The following is a 27,482-nucleotide window of genomic DNA, read 5'->3' on the forward strand; positions in this document are numbered from 1 at the left end:
AATTTTCGACCTATGGCTACTACAAGTACATACAGACTAGCATGTCTCTAAATAATTAAAAGAATAGTTAATAAAGTAAAGCGGTCCATGTGGCCTCTGCGTCAACCTCCCATGAGAGCAGGGAATCCCCTGAGACCAAGGGGGGCCATGTCCAGATGATGCCATATAACTATTTTACTGTTATGTGCCACTGATGTATAATAAACACAGTAGTTTGTGACCACCCTGGACCATCCTGCATCATGATGTGTGTGTGTGTGAGTGGACATTTCTATTGTGTGGACTCTTTCTATTGTGTGAGGCCTGGAAAGACCCCCCCTCCCCAAGCTGTGGTTGACATTCAGAAAATACCAAGCAGCTGATTGGGTGACGACAAGGGCAGGTCATTATATTCATTTGAGCGGTTCTGGGGCAGTTTTGAGGCCCTATATACAGTTCAGCCTGAGGACACCACATGGCGAGGTACTATTATTACATTGGGGGTGAGGGGCTTGTCAATGGCTTTTCCTGGGGGATACTAAAGCCTTCACACCACAGCATCAAAGCTTAACATATGTATTTTTTTGCAAATAAAACCAATGTCTGTTTACTTAACTGCAGATGGAGACTGTCTAAAGGCACAGTATTGGCATTGCTGGCATTAAGTCTGCTTATCCATTCAAAATATTTTTGGCGACTATGCCCAACAAACCTTATCAGGTTTATTAATATCACAAGATATTTCAGAGATTGCTAGATATTAGTGTACTATACGTTAGCATGTAAGCGCATTAGCAAATTAACTCTTCGCATGTTAGGCTCTTTGCTTGTTATCATTTTGGTCTTTAATATTAGTTTTTGCATGGTACCTGGAAGCGGAGGATGATGGTCCAGATGAGGCCCAGTGTGAGACGGTGGTTTCCATCCACAATATCATGTGAGCCCACATTCTCCAGGTGTACCCTTTGTTCCTTGAGGAACTGGAGTGCTTTGTCCACATTCTCCAGAGAATGGATGCGCATGCGACCTCGTGTCGGCCTCGGCTGGAGCGGTGAGAAAACATAGATATAACGTCAGCGTTTTCTGCCCGTGCTGAGTGATAGCATGTCAGCGTTTTCTTAGCAACATGACAAGTGGCTGCCATCTTCGTGGAATTTTCAGAAGCATGGAATGAGTAATCCTCTATAAATGAAATAACAGTTGATGTTTGAATGCCATGACCTATTCCACTGCATACAATTCCCTTCTCAGAAATAATTTCCCATTTGAGTGTTTTTAGGGCAAGTGACACGTTTGGAAACAACCCTCACCAGCAGCTCCCCGCTGAGGACCTCTAGCAGCCGAGTAAGCATGTAGCCATCGCGCAGGTCATTGTAGAGGTCTGAGATGCGGCAGGACACTCGAGCCAGATGGGAGTTAACCCATTTAGTAAAGGTCTTCTTCTGGACGGCGTCTCGCTCCTCTGAAAGGATTTAGAGAAAGAGTATTTGGACTTAGTGTAGGCAAGAGTATAATGTAACATAGGGCTAGGTGATTAATTGGTTTTAACAATTAATTTAAAGAAATTATTCATAATTCCGATTCATATCTAGAACACCTAAGTGATTTTTTAATTTAATTCTTATTTTAAATAATTGTAACTGTGTTTCACTGTATGTTGTCCTTTTAAAATAATTTTACATAAATGGAATTCCCAAAATAATTTTGTGTGTTTTTTTCTGTATTAAATTTAATGGGTTTATTCTTTTTTTTTTTTTTTTTTTTTTTTCTTGAGCGATTTAGTTTGTGTTCCCTACTGGACTGATGTGCAATGCATCTACTCTCAACAGTTCATAAAAGCAGTGACATTTTTCCAAGAGAAAACATGTGTTGTCAAATTATCCCTGACAAGAAATATCTTCTAATATTTGTCTTAAAGTTGATGCGAGTTGATGTCAAGAGAAAAACACTTTCAAAGCTGGTTTGCTATCACGGGAGATAAAGCAAAAATAAAACAAAGCCATATTTAGACGAATGTCACTGTCGTTTGGTTTTTCAATTGTTTTATTTATTTTATTGATATGGTCCAGCTCTAGTTCCGATTACCTGCCAGGGCTTTGATGCGGGAGCACTCAAACAACTTGGAGCTGGTGCACTCCGTTTCCCAAAATGCAGAGCTGACAGGCCGGTTGTTGTTGTTGAGCTGGCGCTGGGCGTCGGCGTTGTCCAGGTCTGGGGAGGCATTCGCCATGGCGCCCCCGACGCCCTATCATGCACCCCCACACACACACACACAAACACACACAGTATTTAATACACTCAGGTGCACAAAATGTTCACAAAAAATGTTTTTGAGCATATTACTGAAACAAATACCTCAATCCAAGACAAATAGCAAACGGTAAAGATGAATATTAAAACTGAAATAAATCCATCAATAAAAGCTTGTACCTTCAAACAAAAATGGCTGCCGAAATTCGAATTCAAATGAATAAAAGTATCAATAAAACTGAACTAAAGTAAATGACTAAGGTAAATAAAAATAAAATAAAAAACACAACAAATAATAAAAGTAAATATTTGGGCAAATGTTCATGGTTAGGGGTGATATACGTAGTTAGGATTCAAGTTCTGCTTTGGACCGATGTCAAAATGGCAACTAGTCGAGAGAGATGCGAGCCTGGTTCCTGGCTACATTCAAGCTGCCCTCGAGCCACATGCTGCTTCACCACATACAGACATGCTAAGAAAGAGCGTGACAGTTGCCAATATCAATCACTCACATAGTCCCTTGCAGGCATGTTCCTCCTTTTTGACCCGAGTCTTCATCAAAGCTGTCAACTTCTCGTCAAGAATGTCAAAACTCAAAATCCATATGACGCATACACCTGACCAACAGCTGGCTTTGAGCAGCTCTCGGCACAACAAATGTCAACATGTGCAGAGGGCTAGACAAGCTCAACTGCAACATGAAGGTCCGTGATAACTTCTGGCTTCTTAATTTATGCTAATTTATAGTCCATAAAGATGCTTATACCTCAAGTGTGTTGAAAATGGATCAAAGGTACAAGCTATGATTCCCTGTTTGCTATGAAGGCACCTAGTGAAGCTACCACCAGCTAATTATAGGAAGTTAGTCCTTCTATGTTGACTCATAAATGACCTCATAATACTTGAGGTTGGTCCACATGTCCCTCTATGGTATACATGCACATTTAATCAAAATGGCTCCTGTGTCTCATTCGTGTATTTACCTGAGAAAGAGGGTAAATTGAATACAAAGATACATTGTGCAACTACTAAACATGAGAAAGAGCAAATTTGTTGCTAGCCAATCAACTAGCCACAATAACGCATGCAAATTGATTTAGTCTTTAATTAATCTGAGCTGACTTCTGGCGACAGTAGCGGGATACACGCTGGTAATTGCAGAGCACACATATAGACAAACAAGCACTCATGCGCATAATCACAGTTTGGAATCTTACATTAACTTCAATTGACTTTTTGGGGCAAGAGCTATGGAAAACACCATGAAATGGTCACCAATCAAATGTGGCCCAATAATATAGACAACAATTTTACAATCTTTTTTGAAGCTATCATGAATGTTTGGGAACAAGGGAGGAAAGCTCCACTCAAGCAGGAGCAGGAGATGCAAACTCCACCAAATTCAAACCAGAGTCTCGGAGCTTTAACGCAGGCTTGCTTATTACCCCATGGATGCTGCTCGTCTCAAAAATGTCCAAAGTAGAAAGTAAGAAGTATCTGTGCAGCTAGTGTGTGTGCTGCTGATGCTGCATATATAAGGCCTGCTGCTCCATGGACAAGGATGCTCTCACTTTCACGCGCCCTCTGACGTGCACCGTCAACACTCGTCACGGGTGCGCCATCCATCACATGTGCACCGTGCACGGCCGGACTACTGCGGTGCAGTACTTCTGCAGCCTGACGCATGCCCGGATGCCGACTCTCCCACCCACCGGTCCAAGTGGAACCATATCTCCTCAGTAATCCCTTATCCCCTTCCTGGCGGTCCCCCGTCTTACCTTCCGCCCGTGTGCCGAGGACGGACCTTTGTGTCTCCCGGCGATTGAGTGCACGTCGCTGGCTTGCTCTGCACCGGCAAGTCAGTAGGAGCTGAGCAGAGCGGATGAGGCCGCCAATTAAGCGCCGGACCGGGAGGTGCTGGCCTGGATGCGGCTGCTGAGGATGATGATGACATCCATAGGACGGACCCTCTCCACCCCACCACCACCGTTACCACCTGACAAAACCTCCTCCTCCTCCTCCTCCTTAGCTTCCTCCTCTTCCTCGGCGTGGAGATGCGGGAAATAGAAGCAGCAGCGGGGACGGGAGGGGCCGAGAAAGAGCGAGAGATCACGTAAACGGCACTAGAGGGCGCCCTCCAACAAATGCATGTCAAACCAATCAAGACTCCAACAGTAGAAAAGTAACTGCTCAACAAATTTATATACGTATATATATTTTAAATCAGAAACACCAGGACCCCTTTTTTTTTTGCGCTTGTTCCCGAATATGAACCCGATTTTATCCAGCACATCAAGTTTTAATAATGATAAAACGATTAAAACCTAATCTGGATCAGAAACACAGACACCATCTTAAAATATATTATTTTTATGTAATGTTAAAATGTAATAAAGAACAAGAGCCAATGATATTAAAATATGTTCAAGAACAATAAGCGCTATACAAATTTGATTAACATTGCAAAACCCCTCACTTTTAAGATTTTTTTTCTTCATACTTATGTACTTGATGAATCTGTCCAATTTTTTTCCGAGTATTTAAAATCCAAATGTGTACCATACAAATGACGAAAGTAAAAGTAGGTTAAAAGGCGATACTGTCCCTTTAAATGAACTTGAGGGGAGGAACCAAATGTTAGACGGAAGCGGCACAAGGAGGTTGAACAGTCTGAATGTCTAAGTCTCTGTGTATTTAATGTGACTAGTTTTTTACTCTCTGGCTCCCAGGACGCCCTTAACGTTGACAATGTCGGACTCCGTTAAAAACGTGGTCATTTTTGGGTCGACGGGAATGACCGGCCAGGCCACCGTGCCTCTTGCAGCGGCTGCAGGTGAGACAACAGATGACATCATGACGTCATGACGTAACTGTGTCTCGTAAAAAAAAAAAAACTGTAACTAAATAACTGTCTCGTTTAAAAAGATAGTCTTTCAGTTCATATCGTGCCAATGTTTATTTTTTTTTATTTTTGCATAATAATAATAAAAGTCACCATCATTATCCAAACTCGAAATTTGCATGTGAATACTGACGACTTGATGCGGTTGAATGAATTAGAAATGTCGTAGATTTTGAAAAGGAGAAAAACGAATAAACTTTCCCATTAACTTCTAATGGCAATTGTAAACCTGTTTAAAAAAATCTGCTCTTATTTAAATTCAAAATAATAATCAGGGTGCCTTAATGTTTAAATTTAATGTGACTGTCCTGGTCCAGAAACTGCAAAGTCATGTTGGGTTGGCATGGTGATGATAGATGCTTGTTATCTGGTTTGTACAGAAGGGGCGATGTCACTCTAACTGTTTGGTCCAGTTTGGGTGTGTATGCAAGCATGTGTGTGTAAGGGTGGGTGATCAACAAGGACGAGTTGTCAGGTACATCTGCTGGCCGTCAAATCATTAAGAGAAGGTTCTATTTTCAGAGAAGGATTTTTTTTTTTTTTTTCATGATTTAATTCAGTCGTTTCTATTGTTGCTAACTGCTAAGCAATCAGCACAGGACTGACTGTGTACCGGCGCTTTCTGTTCATTGAGGGAAAACAAACCAAAAAGTAAAAGAAACAGGGAAAAAAAAAACGTGGTTTGTGAACCATTTCCCTACATCGCAATAAGGTGTCACAACGGTCCTCCTTGGCTCACCTGCTCTCCATCCTACAGACTACAATGTGACGGTGCTAGTACGAGATCCCGCCAGGCTGCCGGCGGACCACAAGGCCTCCAGGGTGGTGGTGGGCGATGTGCTCAACAAGGATGATGTGAAGAAAGCCATGGAGGGCCAGGATGCCGTCATCATCATCCTAGGAACCAGGAATGACCTTAGTGAGAACTAAACACAAATAACTAAGATAGTGAATGCCTACTATTCACCAGAACCTCTCGCACACAAAAACCTCCTCCATATAGTATACACATGACATAAACTCACACACCCAAAAAAGAACTTCTCCCTTTACACCCAAAAAAAACTCTCATACACTCCAAAAGCCTCTCACACACACCAACAAAACTTTCAAAAACAAAATCACATTCAAACTAATCACAAACCTCTCACACACCAAAAACCTCATACAACACACCACAAAAACTCATGCACAGAAAAGCCCCCCTCACAAAAAAAAAACCTCTCACACACACCCAAAAATCCCATCTCACTCAAAACCTTGTTTACTAATCAGATACCTTTCACACCAACTCAAAATATCAGTGAAAAACTCCCAAAAAGGTTTTTTGGGTCACACCAAAAAAACCCAAAAAAACCCCTCTAACACGCCCCCCAAAAAATCATACTAAAAAAAGTTCTTATTTGGCAAAAGTCCACTGTGTGCCCAAAATATCATATTTGATCTATACAACACCTTTTAAAAAAGTGCAGACTGACAACCAAACTTGTCTGTGGTGTGTTTCTATCAGACCCGACCACGGTCATGTCTGAAGGAACCAAAAATATTGTGGAGGCTATGAAGGCTCGTGGCATCCGCAAAGTAGTGGGCTGCATGTCAGGTACAACACGTTCCGTTTTCACCTTATTCGTATCTTTCTCAATATTTCCATCTGATTCTGGTTCTTCCTCCTCCTGCGGGTCAGCCTTCCTGCTGTGGGACCGCTCCAAAGTGCCGCCGCGCATGCTGGCCGTTACCGAGGACCACGACAGGATGTACGATGTCCTGAAGTCGTCCAACCTGGACTACGTGGCCGTCATGCCGCCTCATATTGGCAGTGAGTGTGGACTGAACAAAAACAAACAATTATAACATGCTTGTTGATTTAGTAATTCCAAATTTTGATTGACACATCTTGGATTGACAGTATAATGTGAGTTAAAAAATGGGCCGCAAAACTCACAAAACATTTAATGACTATAAAACCAATTCAATATACAATATTCTTACAATGGGAATTTGTCGGACTCTAAGTCGCTGTGGAGTAAAGGAGATATATACACGTATATAAGCCACTTAGGAGTGTAAGTCATATCTATAGTATATATACATACATACATCCGTATAACATATTTTATGCTTCATCTCTGATGTGACGCACAGACGATCTTCCTCTGACGGAGCGCTACTCAGCGACGGAGAACTCACTGAGGGGCCGAGCCATCTCTAAACACGACCTGGGACACTTCATGGTCAAGTGTCTGTCCACCAACGAGTGGAACGGCAAGGCAGTGGGTGTGTGGGGAGACTACTAGTTCAAATCACACCGTTTTTCCAAATCTAAATAAACATTTGCTAATACTATCACCATGAACAAAAGCTATATTTTTAAATCATGACACCAGCCTCTCTTCCAAAGCCACAATATGTTATGAAATTAATATTTGAAGTGCCAAACTTTATTGCAAATGTTCTGTTTTGTGCATTTCAAATAAATCGAATTTTAAAATTCTATGTGAGGTATGTTCATCTTTGTTGTTTAATTTCATTCTTGACTGTTTGAATACAAATACTGTATAAAAAGTTAATTTGTTACTGTTAATCAATTTTGACGCAGTCGTTTGCTGCCCTCTAGCGGCCAGAATGATACGATGCAGAACAGTTTTTATTTACTGTCAAACAAATAATATAGTGTTATGGGTTCCTCCTTTCTATTAAGCTGTAAACGTTGTAAAATATGTCTTAATTCTTCAAGTAGGCCTAAAAATGTAAAAAAAAAAAAATCTTAATTCTCATAGCATTTCTTTTGAGTAGGGTCATAAAACGCCTTCGTACTCTATTCAACGGTTTATTTTGAACATATACACATTACATCGGCCTTATTTCAGTTTTATGTGCATCAATTTATAAAACCCCTTAACTGCTAAAAGGGTGAGAAGAAAATACTTTAAAATATCACCCGGTACAATATTCCGTGCAGAGTCTTGCTCCCACGTCCGCTTCACTCACTTCTTCCAAGTTCCAACCACCGTTAGTTCCGCTGGGGGCGCGGCTGACTACTCGCCCGAAGCCAATCAGTCTCATCGCGACTGTTTGCTTATGCATTTGATCCTGGCACGGTTGCGGAGGTGGGGAGAGAAGCCAAAGAGGCAAAACGCTGATAAGTCGAGAAGCCAATTGTTGCCGAGCAGCGAGCTGCGGTCGTCGGCTTCATTCGTCACCTCTCCGCTGCCTCCAGGTGAGACCTTCACGGTTCAATTATCTTGTCGTTAATATCACCTTCTAACACTTATGACGACACACACAAACCCAAAGATAATACATTTATGGTCCATATAAGGTTGGTTGTTGTTATGTGACAGTATAAACAGTTGGTGTTTTTTGTTTTTTTTAAAGCGATGATTTTGTGTTATAGCGGAATTCCTATAAGGGTGGACAACCTATGGCCAGTGGGCCAACACTAAGCAATTTTAAAAAGAAATGACCTGCTCTTAATGTTTTCTATTTTTCCACAATTTTTGCCCTGATAACATAATTCAAGCGTTGTTGATATTCAACAAGCCTCAGTGGCAAACCTGCTGCATGCCCACGTGACACATAGCAGCACTGTGTGAGATGACTTGACCTCACACAGATGTCCTGTCTGTTGACATGACAACACAACGCGCACAGAAATATATTTACACTATACACAAACACTCACATTCCAAATACACTATGTGTTTTGATTATATTTATACTTAAAACGTTACAATCAGCCTACAAGGGACTACAGATGGAAACTGACTGCTATAATCTGACACATTCTTTTTTTTTCGAATAAATAAAATATATATGTATAACAAATGTACACTCCACCTCCAATAAGAATATTTCAAGAAAAATCAGGGCTAGCCCTCCACTAAGGGGAAACAAAATTACAAAATCATTAAGAAATCTGCAAAGGATTGAATCCACAGGTGTCGAACTACGAATATGCTGGTGTCCACTGTACACGGGTATATTAAGAAGGAACTTGATGTCATGGTGTTTTTATATCACATAATCATGATTGTATCTATTGCCTGGGTCAAAAGCAACATGTGGTATTCAAGTGTCAAACATTTCTACCCAAGTCTTCTTAAAATCCCCTCCTCAAAATTGCCCCATGCTTCACAGGAAGTTGAATGTCTGCATCATTGTTGTCTCCATGGCCATGTCCACACATCATCATCATCCTCTTGACGTCCTTACCACAGCTTTTTGCAGGTAACCACACACCTAAACCACGTAGTGTGCCATCCATTTGGTACCCGGGCTGAATTTGTTTACTATCTTTTCCGTTCTGTATCACAATGAGATGGTTTGCCAACAAATTACAGTGCAAACAGTAAATATGAAATGTGACTCTTGCTCAGGGTCTTGCAATCAATCATCCTCATACACAAATGTTTAACTTTCAATTTATAATCGGTTTACATATGAACTTCCCTCCAGAGTACAAATTTTATATTGCCAACATGACCAAGGAATTTGACCGTGTTAGCCGTACCTAAAGACATAATGGCACTAACGTGTTCACAAACACCAATATTTCCTTTCTAGAGCTGCCCTAGGGATTTTGATGAAGTAAAAATTTTTTGCAGGTTCGCCATGATATTTTGCTATTTGTATCAACTGTATTAAAAACATGTGCAAATTTCTACGATCCACATCCTGGAAGCACTACACCCAAGAAAAATCCTCCAAAATCAAGAAAATAGATTGAATAAATTGACTCAATTCGCATAGTTATGCCATTGCCCTCTTCTACAGACGCCAATGCGCTCCCTACAGGCCGTATGGGCAACTGCACCCACCCACTGGTGCCAGAGCACGGGGGCTTTCGCTGTGAGCCGTCCCCCTGCCGAGGTTTCCCCCACAGGAGTTCCATACACCTGTTCTGTGAGGACGGCTATCACACAGCCAAGATTTCCGTCTCCTGGTGCCATCACGGAGCTTGGAAGCCCCCCATTCCCGCTTGCATCCGCATCAGAGGTGAGCATTCAGGAGGTCATTACTAGACCTGCAAAGAAATCCTCAAGAGGACGTCAGAAAAACATCATGTAGGCCAATTCCAGGGTTCCACGCTGATTCATTCTAGACTCAGATTTTGTCTGATTGCTACTACACTGGACAGATGGTTCACGCTCAATTCTGGTCTTTGCATGGCAGCAAATTTTGATGACTCGCCACAAAACTAGCTGAAGATGGTTTGACTTAAAGACAAATTCTGACCCAGAAAAATGTCTCAAGAAAGCATGTCCAAGAATACACATGAAGTTGCTGTTTTGGTTCCAAGCCACCATTTTAAGCTCCTTTTAGACATTTCTAGTCCTACATTAACTCACTTTTCTTAGATATTGTGTTTGATTGTTAACAAATTTCAAAAATTCAAATCCCAAAGCCAGTATGACTTAGCAACATAAGACATAGTAGAAATATTTTATGAGTCAATCCAGTGTCTTCCTCAAAAATTTTAAATGACACATTCAATATGACCATTTTAGGCTCATGGTTGCAATTTTTATGGCTTATCATAAATGCCTACTGTATTTGATGTATTTTATAACCCAGACCTGGAGCTAAACGTGCTGACCTACTTTCTGTCCAAACTTCTTGTTTTCGTCCTTCCGCAAGCCAATGCTGGGTTAGTTTCACTCTGATTAGGTGGTGTGGTTCTCCTCCCTGAAACCAGGTCACATATTGAGCACTATATTGTGTTATATTGTACACAGATTCGAAAACCCTCATTTGAAACTGTCAACTTTATTTCAAACTAAAATCTTAACCCAGGCTTCAGAATGTAATTTGAAACCTTAACTCGGGCTTTTAAGGTCTAACCCTGACTTGAAACTGTAACCTTTGTTTGAAACCAGAGCTTGAAATGCAAATTGAAACCCCCAAATATTATCTTGAAACCTTAACTCTAAACCTTTATTTGAAATATAACTCTGGTTATAAACCCTAATCCAGGCTTTCAACTGCAACTTGATACCATAGGGCGAAATTCTCAGTAAACTCATTTGTAACCACAACTCAAAACACTAAGCCTTAATTGAAACTCTAAATCAAAAACCTAATTTGATACCTCTAACCTAGACCAGAAACCCCAATATGAAACATTATCTCTGGCTTGAAACCCTGCTAATCACTCAAGAGTGATTGTACTTGTGTTCGATGTACCATGTGTGGTTTTGGTGCCATGTCTTCTTCTTCTGTCAGTGGTTCCACAAGCAGGAAGTGAGAGCTCAGAAGAGGAAGTGAAAGAAGACACCAGAATTAACACAAAGCTGACAGACAGGAAGCACCAAACAAACCGCTCAGACATCAAAAACCTGTCCACTCTTTTACCGATGAAGCACTGCGGTGATAGAAACCAAAGCCTGTCAAATAACATTTGAGTATGAAACACTAACCGAGGCTAAACCCTAATTTGAGATCATAACCATATCTTGAAACCCTTAACTTGATACCCTATTTTAAACCCACCTTGCCATGCACTGATGAGGATAGAATCGAATGGAATACCTGACTCGGTTTAATTAACAATTTGAAACCCTAATCCTTATTTGAACCTCCAATGCAAATCGCAAACCCTACTTTGAGACCCTAAATTTGTCTTAAAGCCGTAACTTGAAACCCTCACCTGGACTTGACACTCTAATTTGAGTTTTAAGCCTGTCCTGAAACCTTAACTCATGTTTTAGACTTTAACCCTGGCTTGAAACACTGCTACCTGTCTCCACAGGGGGTGCTCGTGTCAACGAGGGTGAAGAAAACTTTGGCGTGCCCAATATGGCCACGACGGCTGTGAGCGTGTCCATTTTTTTGCTCACCACCACTGCATGCCTTGTGGTCAAGTCCCGCCTCTGCCCCTGTCAATCACACAGGTGAGGTCCCTCACGTCACCTATCACATGACACGTATTTCATTGGACACCTGTCGCATCTCTGACAAAGCATGACATGTAATGATGTGTTGCATCACACATCAGGTCTTTTTATTAACATGTTACTTGTTACGTGACGCATGTCACATCATGCATATTTCACTTCTTGTCATTTGTATCACATGAAATGTTACATATATGACATCGCATGCTGTTACACGTCACACGACAGGTCACATGACGTGTCTCCCGCCAGGCGTCGGTCTTCGGACCAACTGGACCTGATGGCCGAGGTACATCCTGTCTCGCTACCGTCCTACGAGGAGGCGATGGGCCAGGCCCTCGCTTCCTCTTGCTCGCCAACCCCGGGACCCACCCAGCTCCTGCTGGCCCAGGAGCCGTTAGGCGATCAATCCAGGCCCGACAATTCCCCGCCCCCTTACGAGGAGGTCCAATCACGAAGGAGCGACAGCCGACAGCTACGCGTTTCTCTGTCGGATGACAAAGATGTTTAAAGGACAAACTATAAGGTGGTTTCGATTGACAGCTAATGGATGTGATGACTTGGCACTTTTTCCCCCCCTTGTATTAGGTCAGATGCAGCTGGCTGGAATCAAGACTAAAGCTCATTGGCCAGTTTGCACTCATCTGACCTATGTTGTACTGTACGTGTGTGTACGTGTGTGTGTGTGTGTGTGTTAGTGAGTGTGATCACGCTGTTATAGAAATCTGTTTTCATGGCAACCAACCTGGATTTATCATGTTATTTCAAACAAGTTATATTGTCAAATTCACTTGAAGGGCAATGGAAGCTCTCAAGCCCAACATGAAATGCTAAATTAAATTAACCCTGACTTGAAACCCCCAATTTTAACCCTTCTCTTGAACCAGCCAAGCCTTGAAATAGTTACTTGAAACCCTAACCCGGATTTAAAACCCTAATTTCAAATTCTAACGCTAGGTTCTTAAGACCTAACCGTTTTGAAACGTAAATTTGCAACCAGCTAACCCTAACTCAATTTCAACCTAAGTTTAAAACCTGAATATATGCCTGCTTGGAATCTGAATTTAAAACTGCAACCCCGGCTTGTGACTTGAGAATTTCTACTGTATCTACAAACAGAATATTTGAATGAATTTATGAAATTATATTTATATGAGGTAGATCAACTTGCACACTGAATGTATTTTTCTCTTTAATGCCATACTGTAAATTATATCAACATACTTGATAAATATCTTTTCATGTCTGCTTTGTCATATTTATAGTTCCTATCCCCTCTCCCTTATATTCTTTCTAACTTCCCGAAACTCTATGTTTTTTTGAAACCACTCAGTTCTTCTAAAGTGTGAGATATCTTAACCCTTTCCATCGGGGCTATCTTAGATGCTCCTATTAAGTTATTCTAGGCTCAACTAGTGCAGTACGCTAGTGTGTGTAACGAGTGCTCGCGGTCCTAACAAGGACAGCTTAATATATTTTAGTTTTAACAAGTGCAACAAAACCACAGGGAAGGACCCACTGTAAAAAGGACATGGTTACCGACTAAATAAATTCTCGTCTCCTCATCTACCACTAGCGGTGGCCAGGGACTAAGGAGAGTTTTTACCTTTTAAACAGAGATTCGGTCTCTGAATGAGCTCGGTTGTGATACCTTCTGACATTTTAGTTTCATTCAGTGGAATTTGCCACCAAAGCAGGAAACCAGAAATGACACACCGAGATGACTCATCTTGATCAATTCTGAACGAGTGGTTTTCAAAATAATGTGGTGCCGAAAACAAAACAAAATCCCTGCTGACTAGTAGCGTGATAAATATAAAAAAATACCTTAGAATAACAAATCTCACTTTTAGTAACTAACCAGTTTACAATGATGATTATTAAAATTGCTTGGCGTTGAACTAGTTTGTCCTTAAAAGAAGTTGGCCATAGGCACACACACTCTCTCTAATACGCTAAATACACTCTTACGTATGACACACACTACACACAAATGCACAAATGAGGAAAGGGCATTGATGAGTTGTGGCTACAACTTTTGTTTATGTAACTTATCATTTTAGCTTAACTCTCCTACCCTATGTTTGAGTGAAGCTCATCATCATGAGCAGTAATAACTCCCTGGGTCTTGTTTTAATTCACATTTGAACAAACTCGACACAAACAGACAAGTGAAATGAGACTGCACTCTAGTATGCGATCAAAAAAGAAGTAAAATTACTCTGTCCTTTATCAAATTAACTTTCCATACCGTTTTTTTGCCTGGTACTTGGAGCAAGACTGTTCATCCGTAGTACCTTGTCCTTTCCACTATAGACCTTATTTCCGCACACACATTAATATATTCAGTCCCTTGACTGTTGCGACTTGGTTTATTTATTTGAATATAACAAATGAAATGATCTTCAAAGCATCAGATGAGAGGATTGGTGCAAAGAAATATGAGCCAGTCGCTGAGGCTGCCATCAGGGTTTTGGGGCTGTGAGCAAGAAGGGAAGGAGAAGAAAAATATAGTTCACACGATTGAGGCACATGATTGATGCTAACTAATTATTTGAGGCTAATAATTCATTAGGGATGAGCCATCCCCAGATTTTGGTATTGGGCCAATATCAAACAGTCACTTATGTTTGAGGCGCCCTCTTGTGGCCGTTGCGCAATCGAGACGTAAATGACATGGATAGCTGACAGCTTTTTTTTGTGAACTGCATCCTTGCCTATCCTGTCATATGCCCATTAAGATGTCATTTCTTTAAGTATAGTATGTATAAGGTTTATAAAGATGCTCACAGTGCATTATTAGTGTGTAGCCAAAATGTATATGTTCATTTGCTAATTCACTTTGAGTGGCTGACAATGTTTTTCTGTGTATATTGTTTGTATTTTTCCTCTGGATAGTTTTTGGCTTTTTTGAATAGGTTGAAAAAAAATGTTATCATCATTTGCTGATATAAAATACAAACTTCATAAAAACTGAACCTATTTTGTTATGCCGAACAATGAAACTATATTATCTTGCAACTCAATTTTATACTAAAATATATACCAAAATTCAAGTTGTTGTTGGTTTTATTTGCATTATATTGTCATTTTATTACACATCCTAAAAATTCTGAGAGTTGCTTGTGCTGGGGAAATTTCTTATGATGATTAGTGCTAATAATTGAAGGTAATGATGAATGCCAATGATGCGTGAGCGTCACACCTGTAAAGTGGCGGTGTTCAGGGGTTGTCCATCTCTTCGTACATCTCGCAGGCGTACGGCTCCGGCCTTGGGGTAGCCTTCCTGCACCTCCAGATGGCATAAGATAGACGCCGACTTGAGGTACACAACCACACGCTGAGCGGGACACCAGTCAATGGCAAAGCTGAAAAATTAAGCGAGAGTGTCCGCGTCAGGTCTCGGAAAACGAGGAGTCGCCGCAGTTTACGGAACCCACCTGGATCTCAGATGCTGAATCTCGGCCAGCAGATCTGCCTGACCAATGTAGTTCTCTGCCACCTCCAGGAGGGCGGCGCTGAGCTCGGCGGGGCGGCCCGAAACATCTTCCTGTAGCTGCTTTGTCAAGCTCGCCTGATCATATTACATATCACACTTCATTCACTCATTTCGTGCTCCATCATTTCTATAGTGATGTAGACTCCCCTGCCACTTGATGGCAGAAAAACACTTCTTTTGTCCAAATAAATACCCACAACTGACTTCAAAATGAAATCAAACAATACTCGAGAGTTTGTCATACCGGATCAAGCCGAAGCGTGAAGCGGTTATCCTGGCTCCAGATGATTGACAGCTTCAATGGATCAAGCTCCTTGAAAGCCAGGTTTGCGTTGGCGGGGTGGCGTGCCCTCAGCTCCAGAGTTACCTGCGATTGGTTGAAGGACAGCAGGGTGACGTGCGCCACCTCCTGCACGGCTGCCACACACGCCTGCAAGCTAACAATAGCATGCCGCGTTATTTGACGTGTCATGTCTCTTGAGCCGTCATGTGACTTGATGACACTCACGCCTTTCTGGAACACTCCCAGCCATCTAAAGGCCTGAGCTCTGCATCAAGCTCTGCCTTCAGCATAGTCAACTGACCATTACGGTCCTGCAATGCTTTGCGTGCCTCGTTCACGTTCGCCTGTAAATCCTCACGCTGCTGCTTCTGAAACACACACACCCACACACCCATGTGAAAATTCCTTTTCTAAGTTGAATGGATCTCCCAGTTTGTTTAGAGTAAAGTATTACTGAGAATCATGTTCTACTGCAGCAACTAAGGATTATTTTAAAAGCAGTAATTGAATAATTCGTTGCTTATTTTGTTAATTAATGGATAAATTGCAAATGTTTTATTTTCAGTCACACAAAGCTAATCAGTCTGTGTTCATGGAGGACAACAGAAATCTGAGGGCATCTACTGTTGAATTTTAAATTAAACAAAGCCTCTAAATGATAAATTGAAAATTTGTGAAACTAATACTCAATTCATCTGATAATTGATTAGTTGTTGATTAATCAACATTATTCAAAACATGTTCTGTTATTTTTCTGACTGAGATTTGCCTTTCTTTCTTTTTTTTAAACCAAACAGCAACAACCAAATAGTATTTTTCACAGCATCAACTTCCCATGAAATAACTGAAATTGTATTTTCTTCACAAGCAATGCACATCAACTATGGAAGTTGTTAATAAAAAAAAGATCATTCTGAAAAACATACTCAAATGAATTTTTAATATCAATGAATTACCCACACCTAGTGTAATATTGTGTGTGTACCTTAGCTTGCAGGTGTTGCAGTAGTTGTGTGACTTTGTGTCGTTTGTCAATGATATTTTCTTGCAAGCTGTCAACCAGTTCCTCTGTATGCTCTGCCGTCATTCTGCTTTCCGCCTTCAAACCCTTCCAGTGGCTTCGAGCGCTTTCCTCTGTGTTCAGCAAACAGACTGGTGTCTGATATCATATATATCCAAATAAATAGATAGAAAAGCAAAATTCTCATTCCTCAACACATTTGTCCCTCAACAACGCTTCTCTCGTTATCTTCGACTAAGGTGGAAGTATAGCTTAAGTAAAAAGGGGTGCTAGGACCTAATAAAGATTCAGCAACTGTTCCCATAGAACAGAGAAAATGTGCTGCTTGTGTGTTAAAGTCGTCATTTGAAGGTTTATGATAGCAATGGTACATTTTCGTGAGCTCCAATATGGTGTTCCGTTATTATACGTTGAGATTAGGAAAGTGAAATATTTGTTTTTTGTGTCAGTTATACAGTAAACCTGTGATTAAAAAAAAAAAGTGACAAACTGCTTGGTGCAAGTGCTCTGTGCCTCTTCGAGAAAAGTGTGAAAGCAAGACTTCATTTTCTTCAAAGTGACTTCCATTTTTTAACAGCATGCTAAAAAGACTTGGGAACCTCCCTTGCAATAGATTGTTGAGATGTTTGATGAGTTTGCACCTGAGTTCCAACCGCCTTTAACAAAGTTAGAACATCCATTGTCATTGTACTTTCTGTAGGCAGGTGAGGCTACCTGGCTGCATTGGACAGGGCTGTGTCAGCAGTTGTTGGGCACGTGGAAGACCCTCCAGCTCACACATCATGGAGTCCAGAACAAACAGCTGACGCCACAGAACCTTCTGCATACGCCGTTTATCCTGCACCCATGCACACAACAAATGAGGACCGTGGATATTTCGGTGATCAAAACCATCAGAGGAGGAAGATGAAAACCTGGAGGATGAGGAATTTCTCTCCTGCAGGGTCCAGCTCCTCATTGTCACACGGCGCCGGAAGGGTGGGATCACAGCGCTGCAAAACACTGAGAAACATATACACTCTGAGAAACATATACACACACACATTTCTTACTTGCACTCAGCACAGATAGAGTTGTAATCTTAACCATGACGTCATTACGTCTCCATCCATTATCTGATCGCTTTCTCACACGGGTCTGCTGGAGCAAATCCAAGCTATTTAATATTTAATTTTTGGGGTAAAGGTTGCTTATGTCGCTGTGGTGCGGTTAGAATTAGCATTAAACACATTAAAAGACTTCTGAAAGAACATTTTTATTTCAGTTATGGATACATTTTTTCTCTACGAGTATCTAGTTCAAATAGAACATATCCCAACAACTAGCAACGAGGTCCTTGCGTATTTAACATGTTAAAAAAAACTGCTCAGCGAGTAGTGTCTAGAAAGAAACGCCAAACTTACTTTCGAACGGCTGACGTTATTGCTGACATGTCAGACATTTTTGTTTTCAAATCCCCCGCGCTGTAAACTTTGTCGCTCGTTGATGACATCACTCACCGTATTCTTTTAGGTGCATTAGCGCCACCCCATGGTCCATGAAATTAACAAAAAAGAAATGAACACCCCCTGCAAATATTCATCAGGAAGATAATCTAAAATAAATTAAATCATGTAAGCAAATCAAAGATACATTGGACGAAACAAGATAAATGACTCAATTCCCACTTTAAAGTCAGAATTCTGACTTTAAAGTGAGATTTCCCAACTTTCTGACTTTATTCTCTGTATTCTGAGAAAAAAAGTGAGAATCCTGTTACCTCCCTTTTTTCTTCTTCATTGGCCCTAATCCTTTTCCATAGACAAGCATATACAGAAAAATATTTGTCACCATGTTTTTGTTGGTGTAGACACATTGAATATCGCTGCTGTTAAAACCGTTTATTTTATTAGGCACATTAAAAATAATCTTTACCAACCTTGTTCAAAAATTCATATCCAGAAAAACATTTCTAAAACCATCAATGCCCCAAAATTGGCAGTTTATTCCTTCTGCTGTCAATCTAAAAACTAGCAAATGCTAAGCTCGCTACTCAACTATTGCATGAATATAGTACACTTGTATAAAGCAAAAGGTGAATACGTTTTTGTATTTTTGAAATGATCATATAGGGAGTGTTAGATCATCCTAATTTCACTTGCCCAGGGCATTCATTCAGAAGAAACACAACTAAATGCCCCCCAAAAGTGATTCCACTTGATAAATGTACAGATGATTGGTAATTAAGCATACAAAAATATGCCACTAAAAGGCCTTTGTGCGTCAGATCAGCAAAGCATCATCATTTTCTGAGCTTATAATGTAGCTGGTTAGCTGGCTGTCATCTGAGCGTGCGCAGAAGACAAAAGATGACGATGAAGATGGTGACCACGATAATGACAGCTTGGTCAGGACACAGGGGACAAGTCAGGGGGCGGCTGGGATTTGAAGATGTCCAGCAGCAGCGCTGTCAAACACATCAAATGTTAGATTTCATATCAATAGCTAGCATATGAAATTTAATGTCAATTTATCTGCAATGCATAATATTTACATCATATTTAATGACTATGCATATGTAGTTCAAAGTCTATTAATACTTAGTTCCTAATGTATGTGTACATGTCTATGTGTAACATTTATACTTTACGTACAATATCGTATTTCCATTTTATTGAAGCTGTTTTAGTTGTGCAAACCTACATGTGGTGTCACAGAGTCCTCTCATGCTCCCCAAGATGGGATCCGTGTCAGTAAGAAGATGACTTCGCCCCTCGGTGCCCAGCTTCCCTTCTGATTGGCTCTCTTCCAGGCAGCACTGTGTTAAAAAAAAAAAAACAGCATTCACTTTCAATAACAGTTACATTTTCCACTCCGACCCCAAGATCATTTCTCGCTCACCTGTAGCGCATGGCTGGGCAAGAGCCGGTCCTCCGGGGAGGCGGCATCGCTGTTGTGCTTGTGACGCTTGACGTTCTCCGCCATCAGCTGGGACAGAGCATCCTCATCCAGGTTGTGAGCCCTGAAAATAACAACATGGTGGCCACTGTTGCAACTTTATTATCATAGCATCATTTTGCATATCTCGTATATCTTTTTTTTTTTCTTCTGCATGTTTCCATATGGTTTGTTACCGTTTCCTATTGATGGCGGCAAGCTCAGGTGGTAGCTCTGCGTTGATGTCAGTATTGGCCTCTGGGACGGTGTTGAAGAAGCTGAGCTGGAAGTCGTCATCCATAGAGATGTAGGGAGCCAACATGTCCAGATCCATACCATCCGTCACCTGATAACACACACATCCAATTACTTAGTTTTGATGTATTTGTGTTATTTTTATATTTAAAGAATACATATAGATATAAAATGACCTTGGTTTAATTGTATTTTATTTTTTTACAAAATAAAATGCCATGGGAGTTATGCATTTGATTATTTAAAAAATATATAATTTTTAACAAATATATTTTGGTATATTTTGAAACCAAAATATGTACTTCAAAATTATTTTAAAATAAACCACAAAAATATGATCCATTACAATTTCACAAGAATAATAAAAGTCATATTGTTGTGATAACATCCCCCAGAACGTTTTTTTTTTCTCCATCGCCTGTCAATGGTGTGTACCCAATGAACCTGCTGCTCACCTGCTCCATGTTATCCTGCGTCTTTTCGCCATCTTCTGGCCAAAAGGCAAAGAACTTCTCAACCTTATTGACGTCACCCATTCCGCCGTTATCGCTCTGAACAAAAACAACCCTTCAGCTCTAGTCTCATGTTATGTGAGCAATTTTAGGATTTACCGGCTCAGCATCCGGTGAGGAGGATGCCGAGGATGAAGATTGCGGGGTAGTGTCGGGGTTGAAGATGGGAAGAAGGAGCTGGCGCAGCTGGGGAGTGCAAAGGTCCTGAGGGTTCTTGGGGACGTCACTTGGGCTGTGTGGCGTGGCGAAGGAAAGCGCAACAAAATCTGCCCAAAACAGGTGCAATGATTATTAGAATTCCCCGTCATTAATCCATTGCAGATCAAAAAACACATTTGTTATGTTTTGAAAAAGAACTGGAAAATGAGCAACTGGGAAACAGAGTGGGCTAACTCAATTTTCTATCATTTTGAATTTAAGTGCAGAAATGACTAGTGATTGGAAAGGAAAGTTTGAGGATTAGGTCAAATTGCAACAAAGATGTGGCAATCATCAGCCCGTTTCCTGATTTTATCAACACATGTACTTGGTAGTGATTTTATTTACTTTTTTCAAAAAAGCTGTACTTTTTTTTTAAATGCATTTTCGCCCATTCTCCTATTGCTCATATTTTTACATTGTTTATGATTTGTTACACTCTGGTGATTTTGTTTACTTTTTATCTTTTTTGTATATTGGAGGTTTGAAAAAAAAAAAGAATTTCACAACAGTATTTTCCCACTTATTGAATTTGTTATCACTGTTTGCAAATCTATCTTTTTTTTTTTTTAAATGAGCAGGTATTGTTTTACATTTTTAAATATCACTGTTTATAAATCTCTATCATCCCATTTTTTTTCCCAAAATCAGTATTTGTCAAAATAATTTCCTTTATTATTTTTAATACATGAATCCCAGTGTTTGTTTCTTGTTTACTTGTCTTCTTAAGAATGGAAACAACCAGCCACAACAAAACTCATGGAATAAAAAACATATACAGCCAAAATGGGGCCCCACCTCCTGTCAGTGGAGCGACAGTATCTGTGTCTTCTGGTGTGGGCGGGAGAAGAATCTCCTGCGTGCTGCTGCTGCATCTCTCGCCCACATCGGTGTCTTTGTCGAGGCTTTCGGATTTTATCTGCTCAGGGGAGAAAACCACGTCCGACTGCTCCACGACACTGCCAAGAACAATGAAGTGTAACTCTTATTTCATTATTCATCAATTATGACGTGGTATTTATGAGGGATATGGACAAGCCCTACTAGAAATAGCAAAGAACTATGACATGAAAAGCATGACTCAAATATTTATAGTTGCCTATATTGACCGTTGAAATTGTAAAGTAGATGAACAATTTATGATCTGAAAACATTTTCATATTATTTCAAATTCACTTTTTTGTTCAACGACTATAGCAACTTATATCTACACAAGTAGGTTCTATAACAATTATTGAATTGACGACTGTACCTCAAGACATTGACTTCACATTGAACACAATCGAGGTTGTGCCTTGACAGCCAATATAGTTGGTCAGTTTCGAAGTAATTGCCCAGCCCTGGTCCATAGCGTACCTGAGCACAAAGTTGAGGCAGACCACAGCCTCGGCATGTGATGTTTTGTTGTTGTAGAGGACGGTGGCTTGAGTCTGGGCCCACACAAAGCCACCGCCGCTCGCCAGGAAGCGGTAGGGGCTGGTGCTCACCTGCCCTTTGGCCAGCACTCCGCAAAGAAGGAAAAATAAAGTCAATCAAAGTTCTCCCCTGGGTTGATACCAAAACAACTTACATGTGCGCAGGCTGTTGTTGACATGAATCGAGTCCAGCGCGTGATGAAACTCAAACACAGAGCGGCCGATTAGGTCATCTGCCTCGTATCCCACCAGTTCGCTCAACCTGGTCAACAAATAAACACAAAATCGTTTGTGATTCCCGATAGAATATCTACTCCTACAAATTCATCTTGGAACTGCAAATCCACTTAATATTACAATAAAAGCAAACATTCAATATGTGCTTGCCAGAGATTTTTTTTTCTATGTGGATGTTTGAGACAGGCGCCTTGGTGCTCACCTGCCCTCGCACTGTGTGAAGTACATGTCCATGCTGTGGCGGGTGAGGAAGGTGTACGTGTCTAGGGGGAAGTCCACGCTGGATGGGTGGGGAATGGGCTCGCAAAGCAGCGTCATGACAGCGTCCTTGGAGGGCTCTGCAGACGGGTCATCCAGCATATGCATGTGACCCGTGCAATGGAACACCTGACAGAAAAAGATCTGGTTTTAAAACCACAAAAAGACTTTTCACTTTTTATTTTTCTTGAAAAGTAGTTTTCCGTGAAACATTTAAACAAGGTAAATCAGTTAAAACAGCATTTACAAAGCGTATACATTAGGAATACGTGTGCGACTACCTTCCAGTTGGCAGACTTAAGGTTAACAGTGCGCCCCTTGTTGGTCAAAGTGCTCTTCAATCGCAGGAAGATGTTTATCTGGTTTTGCTTACTACCCCCGCTCAGTTTTTTACTGCATACTAGAAAAACAAAAAAAGCAGAGGTTTGCTTTAAGCTGATTTTACTGTGTATACACTGTATACAACTTCATCATCATCATTAATATATATAAATGGATTTAGCTAACCTGGGTGCAGAAGGAGGTCCGTGAGATCTTCCTGGTCGCACGGATGAACAAAGTCATACACGCTCTGACCCAGGAGCTCCAACTGGAAAACACAAATAAATACAATCATATTTATTTTACATACATAGAGAAGGGGGAGGAGGAGAAACAAAAGAATAGTAGAATGGCAAGAAGGAGGATCAGGGAGAAGGTCAGGAACAGCAGTGGAAAGCGGAGAAGGGAGCAGAGGAAAAGTAGCGGGAAAGAACTGGGGAAGAAGAGCAGTAAAAGAAGTATAAGGCACAGGGGGGAAAGAAAAGGGGCAAGTGAAGGAGCAAATAAAAAAATGAGTAGAAGGAGCAAGGGAGGAGACTAAGTGTTCCAAGGTAGGAGAGAAGGAGCAGGAAGAATAAGAGAAGAGGGTGAAGAAGGGTAAGAAACCAGGATTAAAGATTGAGGTAGGATTTGTAATACATTTCTGTCATATGTCTGTGTTTTAATTTTCAGCTAACATTTCTGTGATTTGGTTTAATATTGGTGTTTTTTTTAAAGTAAAGCCTATTGTGTGGTTTATTTGTAATATTTAACAAATATTCTGTAGTTTTTCTTTATTTATTATTCATTTTCTGGGGTATTTTTGCTGATTGTTGTATATATGTAATGTTTCGCTATTTCGTACTATTTTAAATTATCTTTATTTTTACCACTGTCTTTTTCCGAGTGTATTTTTGCGGTATTTTAATGGTGGCCAATGGACTGTGCAATGTCAAAAGATGCTAAACAAGCTCAACAGCCCACGTGGACAAAGAGCGTCCTGTCGTAAAGCTCCTCCACCCCCTCACCGCTACGGTTTGAAAGCATTTGTAGAGAGTTGCTTTGTGGAATACGTATGTGGGTCCCAACCCCCATTTTTACCATGCTGTCCCCTTTCCCCCCGATTTTGCGGGAAAGTATGGGTACTGAAAATACTTCAACATGGTATTGTTTCATTTTTGATTGCGGGGTAAAACTGTCCAAAGAGATGGCTACAGACTTCAGTGAGAGAGTACTTGCTCAAAAATGAACCCAAGCACAAACACGAGGTGACACCCCCCCCACACACACACACACCTCTTTGGCCTCACAAAGCAGAAGCAGACAACAGACCTGAGCAGTCTTAGTCTGCGTGATATGCCCTAAAGCTGCAATTTGAACTGCTTCCAAACACGTGACCAACTGTTGACCTGTGAGGCAAACGTACGTACTAGCAATATTTGTTATATAAGTTTTATTTATTATTGTATGATACAATCTCATATACGTTTGTACATTTTTTTTTTTACCTTCTATTTATGGGCTATTTTTGTTAATATTTTTGTTGTCATTTTTGCTCCCCAATTGTATTCCCTAATATTCGTGCATTTTTTTTAAACGTACGTTTTTGTATTATATGAAGCATCTTTACCTGTGGGATGCCGATGTGCTTGTTAACGTTGTCTGTCAGGTAGATGATGTCTCCTTCCGCCGAAATCACCACAATAAAGCCAGATAGCGCTTGAGCGTACAGGACATCTGCCAAGTCCTCCTCCTCGTCGGATACCCTTGGGCTCTCAGTCCCTGAGACCAAATCATTGAATTGAATCAAGTCCAAGCAGCCATTTCGATTAGAAGCGGCCATTTTTTTAAGTGCATCTTCTTACCGGGATGGAGGAAGCGTTGCATACGCAGGAAGCTGAGGGCGACCCTCATGATGGCCGCCTTGTCAAGGTGTGTCGAGACACGTCTGGGTAGGGGTAGGGTTCGAGCCAGGTTGTAGAATAGCTCGGTCTCCTTTCCCCGTCTGCAGCGAGCCGCATCGCGAGAACGCAGCTTTCTCTGCTCTGAGCTGCTCCTGAACCAGGAAGAGAATAAAATAGAACTTAGCCATTTGTGATTCTATTGGAATGTCAACATTGTAGTAAATTCATAATTGAAGTATTTGTATGACAAACACTTGATGAAGCGGAAAAACAATAATTCCAGCGCAGAATTGAGCATGCATTCTTTTGTTGCATGGCCACAAATATTTACACCATTATGCAAAGGAGTTTATTGCGCACCATCGGTACTGTCGTTAACTGGGGAACCACTTTGATATTTTTTATGACCTGTTCCCAACCCACCTATCACAGGTCTGTGACCTTCTTCCAGGCCTCGACCCACCGGTTGAGAATCTCTGCTCTAAATAAAACCACATCCACCATTTTTCCATTAAAAGCCTTTTTGTAGTGCAGGAATGTTAAAAATGTCCCTTGGGTGTGGGGTGGGAACACTTTAAGAACAAGACCCCATCCCATATCCTGCCCTCAAACGCTAATAACAACTCTTCTGCTGCACAAACACTTGGGATTGCCAAAATAAAAGAGAAAAGTCCAAAAAAGGAGAGAATGTCTTTAAAAGGGCTTCTCACTTGTTGACAAACTGCTGGATACTCGCAGTCCCTCCCTTTCTCACACTTACCCCGCCTCATCCCCCGCAACTAGAGAACATTTCAGACAGGACAACACACTTTAATTCCATTTCAGACACGCACGTGCGCGCATGCACACATACTCCAATTCCATTCCAGGCACGCGCACGCGCACGCGCACGCGCACACGCACACGCACACGCACACGCACACGCACACGCACACGCACACGCACACGCACACGCACACGCACACGCACACGCACACGCACACACACACACACACACACACACACACACACACACACACACACACACACACACACACACACACACACACACGGCGCAATAAACTGATGTTGTACAGGAACACTCAGCCCCTGTGCAACTTGGCTCATGTCTATGTGTGAGAGAGATAGAGAGACAGACAAAAATAGACGAGAGAGCGAGAGAGAGTGAGAAAGAGAGAGAAACGATGCAAGAAGTAACAAGAGGTGCTCGGTTTGTTTATATTGCCGTGTCTTCTGAATGGGAGACAGGAAATGCACACACACACACACACACAAGAACATGTGCACACACATTCACGTTTCAAGGAGAGGACATGAGGCAGAGATTAAACTGAATTGTAAATTGAACTTTTGGCCCACATGGATTGGAACATGCTGTTCATCAAAACAGGAAGTGATTGTGTGCGCATGTGGGTTACACAACACAACTGAGGATTTACAGTAGTCTTATTCTAACCTGCTCAAGTATGTTTGTCAGTAAACAGTTTAAATAAACAGCTTAAAGCCTATTTTCAAAAGAATATTTCACTATGTGCTTGTAGCTCACCCTCTGATCGCAATCGGACGATGATACATAGTTGCATGCATTTTCTGCACTGTCAATTTGAAGTATTGTTTTTGTATAATAAAGGATGAAAATCTGCACACAAAAAAAACGGATTCCTCAATTAACAAACAAATTGACAAACGAATTGATTATTAGAATAATAATTAGTGAGCAGCTCTAAAATTGACAAACGTACAGGTCATTCGTGTCATCGTTCATTTGTCATTTGGGCCTGTGAAACCTTTAAAGGATTTGTGATAGTCTAATTTAAGCATCCATATTTAGGATATATATAATAACTATATACATATTTGAACTTCAGCAAATTTTGCAGTCATTACTGGTTAGCCTCATTTAACCCTACATAACTTGTTTTTTTTTACAGTGCTCGTTTTAATAACGTTCTAACAACTTAAAACATTCCACACGTCAAAATTTTACACAACCTCATGCTTCATTCAACCTTTTTGACCCATTGAAAACATTCAAATTTTAAACTTTATTTCAGTTCATTCAGGCCCTATTCTCAATCCCTAGATTTGCACAACACATTTGTAAAACAAGTTTTATCTTGCAAACATTTCTAGACCGATTCAAAGTTCAAACCATTCGAGCTCTGCATTTCAATCACTCAAATCGCACAGCATTTCAATAAGTATTTCAGAATTCACATACCACGTCTACAACTATTCTATTATAACTACTACTCGGTATAGATGATTAATTAGCAATACATAAGGACTCTTTAAAAGGGATCAAGAAGCCAAATAGGTCAACCTTTTTAGCAGCAGTTAGCAGGTACCACCCATCACAAGTGATCAGAATAGTCACTTTAAACGATCGATTTTTGTCACAAACCAGTGAGCCACCATCGATGAATTTGGTGAGAAATCACGGTCATGTTTTTCTTCATTCGACTCATTCTTCTCAAAAGTTTCTACACGACAAAAAAAAAAAAAAACAAGGTCGCAATTTGACGACATCTTACCCTTTGACGGTCACATCAGCTTCGTCTATGTCGTCCATGTTAGTTCGCTGGAGCTGAGATGTATCCTGTGGCTTGTTTTTGTCAGGGAGTTCATTAAAAAAAAAAAAAAAAAAAAAAAAGAAACTG

General features: G+C 40.8%; 5 protein-coding genes across 8 annotated transcripts in view; 2 read left to right on the forward strand and 3 right to left on the reverse strand.

Moving 5' to 3' along the window:
• The window catches only part of sptbn4b (spectrin, beta, non-erythrocytic 4b), a 28,981-nt gene extending 26,184 nt beyond the window's left edge, over positions 1 to 2,797 (reverse strand). Inside the window, exons 1-4 of one of the 2 annotated variants that reach the window (XM_085916142.1) lie at positions 2,742 to 2,797; positions 2,065 to 2,224; positions 1,290 to 1,441; positions 849 to 1,022 (exon numbers count right to left, since the gene is read on the reverse strand). In XM_085916142.1, the coding sequence (XP_085772268.1) occupies positions 849 to 1,022; positions 1,290 to 1,441; positions 2,065 to 2,224; positions 2,742 to 2,759 (504 nt within the window). In that variant the 5' untranslated portion in view covers positions 2,760 to 2,797. Of the gene's footprint in view, positions 1 to 848; positions 1,023 to 1,289; positions 1,442 to 2,064; positions 2,225 to 2,741 lie in introns of those variants that run through there. The other variant, XM_085916141.1, reaches the window with a different exon arrangement.
• A 2,040-nt stretch (positions 2,798 to 4,837) lies between these two features.
• Positions 4,838 to 7,622, forward strand: blvrb (biliverdin reductase B). Its single transcript, XM_085916153.1, has 5 exons — positions 4,838 to 5,062; positions 5,889 to 6,050; positions 6,642 to 6,731; positions 6,816 to 6,947; positions 7,274 to 7,622. The coding sequence occupies exons 1-5, from the start codon at positions 4,978 to 4,980 to the stop codon at positions 7,423 to 7,425; spliced, it is 621 nt and encodes a 206-aa protein (XP_085772279.1). The 5' UTR covers positions 4,838 to 4,977; the 3' UTR covers positions 7,426 to 7,622.
• A 591-nt stretch (positions 7,623 to 8,213) lies between these two features.
• Positions 8,214 to 13,264, forward strand: LOC147054582 (sushi domain-containing protein 6). 2 transcript variants are annotated; one of them, XM_085916150.1, is made up of 5 exons: positions 8,214 to 8,348; positions 9,269 to 9,358; positions 9,905 to 10,126; positions 11,880 to 12,021; positions 12,253 to 13,264. In XM_085916150.1, the coding sequence occupies exons 2-5, from the start codon at positions 9,277 to 9,279 to the stop codon at positions 12,533 to 12,535; spliced, it is 729 nt and encodes a 242-aa protein (XP_085772276.1). In that variant the 5' UTR covers positions 8,214 to 8,348; positions 9,269 to 9,276; the 3' UTR covers positions 12,536 to 13,264. The 2 variants fall into 2 exon arrangements, with proteins under 2 accessions (XP_085772276.1, XP_085772277.1); XM_085916151.1 differs by having other exon boundaries at positions 12,277 to 13,264.
• Positions 12,138 to 18,537, reverse strand: LOC147054583 (uncharacterized). 2 transcript variants are annotated; one of them, XM_085916149.1, is made up of 9 exons: positions 18,231 to 18,537; positions 17,742 to 17,829; positions 17,542 to 17,665; positions 16,792 to 16,940; positions 16,032 to 16,174; positions 15,768 to 15,960; positions 15,465 to 15,598; positions 15,230 to 15,392; positions 12,138 to 12,511 (listed from the first exon to the last, which is right to left on the reverse strand). In XM_085916149.1, the coding sequence occupies exons 1-9, from the start codon at positions 18,317 to 18,319 to the stop codon at positions 12,500 to 12,502; spliced, it is 1,095 nt and encodes a 364-aa protein (XP_085772275.1). In that variant the 5' UTR covers positions 18,320 to 18,537; the 3' UTR covers positions 12,138 to 12,499. The 2 variants fall into 2 exon arrangements, with proteins under 2 accessions (XP_085772275.1, XP_085772274.1); XM_085916148.1 differs by lacking the exon at positions 12,138 to 12,511 and adding an exon at positions 14,378 to 14,503.
• A 155-nt stretch (positions 18,538 to 18,692) lies between these two features.
• On the reverse strand, positions 18,693 to 27,427 carry hif1al (hypoxia inducible factor 1 subunit alpha, like). The gene is made up of 15 exons (XM_085916147.1): positions 27,357 to 27,427; positions 24,784 to 24,974; positions 24,549 to 24,700; positions 23,126 to 23,207; positions 22,900 to 23,018; positions 22,563 to 22,747; positions 22,279 to 22,385; positions 22,065 to 22,212; positions 21,507 to 21,667; positions 20,610 to 20,776; positions 20,454 to 20,549; positions 19,941 to 20,089; positions 19,708 to 19,828; positions 19,510 to 19,624; positions 18,693 to 19,273 (listed from the first exon to the last, which is right to left on the reverse strand). The coding sequence occupies exons 1-15, from the start codon at positions 27,392 to 27,394 to the stop codon at positions 19,215 to 19,217; spliced, it is 1,890 nt and encodes a 629-aa protein (XP_085772273.1). The 5' UTR covers positions 27,395 to 27,427; the 3' UTR covers positions 18,693 to 19,214.
• Between the last annotated feature and the right edge of the window lie 55 nt (positions 27,428 to 27,482).

The sequence above is a fragment of the Syngnathus leptorhynchus genome, chromosome 7, assembly GCF_054491065.1.
Source record: "Syngnathus leptorhynchus isolate UIUO chromosome 7, UIUO_Slep, whole genome shotgun sequence".
NCBI classification, from domain to species: domain Eukaryota; kingdom Metazoa; phylum Chordata; class Actinopteri; order Syngnathiformes; family Syngnathidae; genus Syngnathus; species Syngnathus leptorhynchus.

Coding starts and splice junctions, on each gene's coding strand:
- blvrb (XM_085916153.1), top strand. CDS start 4,978: ATGTCGGACTCCGTTAAAAACGTGGTCATTTTTGGGTCGACGGGAATG. Junction 5,063..5,888: donor GCCTCTTGCAGCGGCTGCAG/GTGAGACAACAG, acceptor TCCATCCTACAG/ACTACAATGTGACGGTGCTA. Junction 6,948..7,273: donor CATGCCGCCTCATATTGGCA/GTGAGTGTGGAC, acceptor TGTGACGCACAG/ACGATCTTCCTCTGACGGAG.
- LOC147054582 (XM_085916150.1), top strand. CDS start 9,277: ATGTCTGCATCATTGTTGTCTCCATGGCCATGTCCACACATCATCATC. Junction 9,359..9,904: donor CTTACCACAGCTTTTTGCAG/GTAACCACACAC, acceptor CCTCTTCTACAG/ACGCCAATGCGCTCCCTACA. Junction 12,022..12,252: donor TGCCCCTGTCAATCACACAG/GTGAGGTCCCTC, acceptor GTCACACGACAG/GTCACATGACGTGTCTCCCG.
- LOC147054583 (XM_085916148.1), bottom strand. CDS start 18,319: ATGTCATCAACGAGCGACAAAGTTTACAGCGCGGGGGATTTGAAAACA. Junction 17,666..17,741: donor AGAAATTCCTCATCCTCCAG/GTTTTCATCTTC, acceptor GCATGGGTGCAG/GATAAACGGCGTATGCAGAA. Junction 15,961..16,031: donor TGGGAGTGTTCCAGAAAGGC/GTGAGTGTCATC, acceptor TGCTATTGTTAG/CTTGCAGGCGTGTGTGGCAG.
- hif1al (XM_085916147.1), bottom strand. CDS start 27,394: ATGGACGACATAGACGAAGCTGATGTGACCGTCAAAGG. Junction 22,748..22,899: donor TTAAGTCTGCCAACTGGAAG/GTAGTCGCACAC, acceptor TTTTTCTGTCAG/GTGTTCCATTGCACGGGTCA. Junction 22,213..22,278: donor CAACAACAGCCTGCGCACAT/GTAAGTTGTTTT, acceptor TTCTTTGCGGAG/TGCTGGCCAAAGGGCAGGTG.